At 37.2% G+C, this 3,681-nt stretch overlaps 1 protein-coding gene across 1 annotated transcript in view; it reads left to right on the top strand.

Moving 5' to 3' along the window:
* The first annotated feature begins 2,972 nt into the window (after window positions 1-2,972).
* SECISBP2L (SECIS binding protein 2-like) overlaps window positions 2,973-3,681 on the top strand; it is a 16,287-nt gene continuing 15,578 nt past the window's right edge. Inside the window, exons 1-2 of the mRNA XM_010282405.1 lie at window positions 2,973-3,088; window positions 3,518-3,681. The exon at window positions 3,518-3,681 is cut by the window's right edge and continues 179 nt beyond it. Of these exons, the coding sequence (XP_010280707.1) occupies window positions 2,973-3,088; window positions 3,518-3,681 (280 nt within the window). The remainder of the gene's footprint in view (window positions 3,089-3,517) is intronic.

The raw sequence follows: 3,681 nt of genomic DNA, 5'->3' as shown, positions 1-3,681 counted from the left end.
CCACTGTAACACAGACCTTGTTGCACAGCAGGTAGGGATACTTCTGTACTGGTGCTTATAGCCATAAGCATTTTCAGAACAGTCATTGATAACTGCTTTTTTTGACAGGGATAGTGTATCTTGTCACTTGCCGAGAGGTACTCCCCACCCACCCCCAGCCACCCTAGTTCCACTTCTATCCCTTTATTGCTTTTTTTTTTTGAAGTTTTGTTTTCCTCTTGCTGCTAAAACTTCATGTCTCTTATGCTACAATTTTACCTGTAAATGACTGATGTTCTTACTAAATAAGCAGCATATCAAAGCAGAGACTCATTTGTTGGAAGGGATGTTTCTGCTTTCCCAGCACACTTTGACAAGTCCAAACAGAAAAGCTGCTTGAGAAATGGTTGAAAATAGCATGGGCTCTATACTTCATGATTTTGCTCTCCCTCTCCTCCCCCTCCCCCTTTTTTTTTTAATTCTCAGTTCAATTATAAACAAGCTTTGGCCTCGGTCACTGTAGTTTTCAGAATGTCCTACCATCAAAGTTTTTTAAAGATGTAACTGATCTCGAGTTAATACTTGAGATCAATTACCTATTCATCAAGTAAAGTAAATATCTGTTCATCAGTAAATAAAGTCAATACCCATTCATCAAGTAAAAGTAACTTTTCTTACTGACTGGGACACTTACTTTCAAATGCAGACATCCTGCAGACAAGGGTCTCCTGTCCTAAAAAACATTTCACTCGGAATGCTTCCTCCTGCGTTTATAAAGTTCATTTTTAGTCAGGTGCGCAGTATTTGGAAAAAGAGTGATGTTTAAATAGAAATTATTTGGTGAACTGATGTTTACAGGAAATTACTAATAGTGAAGTTTGAGCTAATACTGCATAAAATCTCATGAAAGGAGTATGAATTAGCAAATTTGATAATGGAAGGATAAAAATGGAAGCAGACACTTTGTCTATAATAACACTTTTTGTAGGAAAAGTTGGATTCCACTTGTGCAAGTCATCTGAATAGCTGTTACAGAATGACTGCCTTCACAGTTATTTAGCTTGGGCATCTTATTTGGGGTTGAAAAGAATGCATTGAGCAAAATTTTCAGCTTTTTTTTTAAATTGGCTGGGAATTCTAATACTACAATTATAAGTAATGTGTATTGAAAGTACTTCTATATTATAAAAACATATTGCATCAGTCACTGGTAGTTATGATGATTTAATAGTGAGTATAATACTTATATGAAAGTTAGGGAGCTTTTACAGTCTTGACTGTTTTTTCTCTCCTCTTTCTAAGAGTACCTGACAGCAAAGTACTTAAATACCAGTTGGTTTTCAACTTGCTTGCTGAATTACAGTTTAACTCATGGTCTTAGTAATTTACTTGATGATGATTGTACCTTTTGCACAGTAATTAAACTTTCTTGTATGTAAGTGTGTCAGACTAACTAAGATCCAATACTCTGCATGAGTGGGTCTTGACGTTACTGTTGCTCAAAGGAATGTTTGAGCTAGGAGTTTTTCTAATTCAGTCTGATACATTAAAGCACCTATTCATCAAGTAAAAGTAGCTTTTCTTAACTGACTGGGACAATTATTTTCAAAATATTTTTGCACTTGACCCTCCCAGATCCTCCACCCTTGTGCTGCTAAACAAATATGGGATCTGATCACATGTTTTATTAAAAAAGCCCCCAAATTTATAAACTTGTAGATTTGGATATTGTACAGTAAGGCTGAGATGTCTCTGGGTGGATTGTGGGTTTGACACAGAGCAAGGATATGGGCTGAGAAGCGTGTGGTAGGCGTGGGACTACTTGCCGTGGTATTTCCAGAGCTCCCATTGTTTAATTGATTCTGCTCATGTGGATGTTGCGCAGGTAGCGACAGGGATAGAAGAATGTCCTCAGCACATCAAAAGTTCAGGCTCTTCTTTTTGTAAAATAAGAGCATGTACTCGTAAAGGTTATGCGTTTACTCTGGAAGTCTTTCTTAGGTAAATGGAAAAGTTTTTGGAGTCCTTGGCTGCTTTAGAGAGAATCTTAGAAATTGGTATTCTACGAGCTATTAATGTGAGACAAGTCTAATTAAGCTGAAATCTTTTTATAAAAAGATGCTTTGCAGTTGAATGTAACTTACAATGGAATACAGAATTTAAGGGTGCTTTGGATTTGCAGTTGTCTCATTAAAAAGAGCATTTTTCATTGTTTAAGATCCTGCTAATCTGTGGAAGACCAAAAGTGTGTGTAAAAACACCTTATAAACTGTTGAGGATACATTCAGGGTCGGGGGAGATACTTTTCTTTGAAAGCACAGTTTAAAACTTAATTCTAAGCAGTCTTCCCTCTTCATGGCAATATTTAATCATATTCGTAACACTAAAATGTGTTAAAATTGTGCAGATGGAACGTGTGTGTGGTTCTTCTGTGACACACCATCTATTTTAGGAGTAACCCTATGGTTTGCTGCTGAAAAATCTCTATGATTGCCTAGGTTAGGAATGTGGTCAATTTTGTAGAGCAGGCCAGGCAGTACTACATCTTCCATACGTTGGTTTCATTTACGAAAGCCTACACAACTGTGTTCCACCTCCAGTGCTAGCTTGATTTCTTTCTGTGCTCAGACTAGTATATCCTCTGCAAGATCTGAACTTCAGTCCCTTTTAAATTACTTGATGTTTGTATTGCACTTTGAAAATGTAAAGGCTAATACAAATGCTAAATGTTGGTGATCTGTATTACACCCTGTGTTGATGGGAACGATGTAACAAGCTCTTGCCAACTGTTTTCTGCCTCTGTCAGTTTACTGCAGAAATCCTGTAGTCTTGTCATCCTGCTATTTGTGGTAATTAGCTTTATGAATCTAAATTTTCCCAAATAATTGATGATTGTATTTAATGAAGACATTGCTGCTTTTCTCTTTAAGAATGTCAAGCTGTCAGCTGAAGTAGAACCATTTATTCCTCAGAAGAAGGGTCCAGAAACACTAATGATCCCAATGGCGCTTCCTAACGACAGCGGAGGAATTAATGGCATGGAACCAACTCCTATCCCTAGCTACCTGATCACTTGCTATCCATTTGTACAGGAGAACCAATCCAATAGGTAATAAGTGGTTGTGGTCTTCATGGAAGATGATCTATTTTTAAAGAAGTTTAAACTTTTGGTAGACTTGAGAGGAGTCAGTGACTGTTGGCTGTATATTAATTTTATTCATCGTATTCAATCTTCTGACCCTTCATGGGTGAGGATGAAATTTCTCTGTCCTGAGTCTTTTATTACTTATTTCCTTCTTTCTACTTTCCTCTATTTGATAGTAATTTGAGCTCGTGAATCATTTAATAGGCATCTCTAAGAAGTCCTAATAAATGTAAGTTCAGCTTTTAAAAGCTAGGAGCTCATGAAACAAATGAGTTTTGGTTATTTGGTTGGTGGTTGGTTTCTTTTTTTTTTTGAGGGCCTGGTAGAGGTCTGAATTTCCTTGAGAGGGAAAAATTTACAGAGTGGGGTTGTCTTTCCTTTTGATTTTTACAGACAGTTTCCATTATACAACAGTGACATCAGATGGCAGCAACCCAACCCAAATCCTGCAGGACCGTACCTTGCTTATCCTATAATATCTGCGCAACCACCTGTTTCTACAGAATATACATATTATCAGCTGATGCCAGCACCATGTGCTCAGGTCATGGGTTTCT

The sequence above is a fragment of the Phaethon lepturus genome, unplaced genomic scaffold, assembly GCF_000687285.1.
Source record: "Phaethon lepturus isolate BGI_N335 unplaced genomic scaffold, ASM68728v1 scaffold19132, whole genome shotgun sequence".
Lineage (NCBI taxonomy): Eukaryota > Metazoa > Chordata > Aves > Phaethontiformes > Phaethontidae > Phaethon > Phaethon lepturus.
The sequence above is the reverse complement of the archived record's forward strand: the minus strand, read 5'-3'. Positions and strand labels throughout refer to the sequence as shown.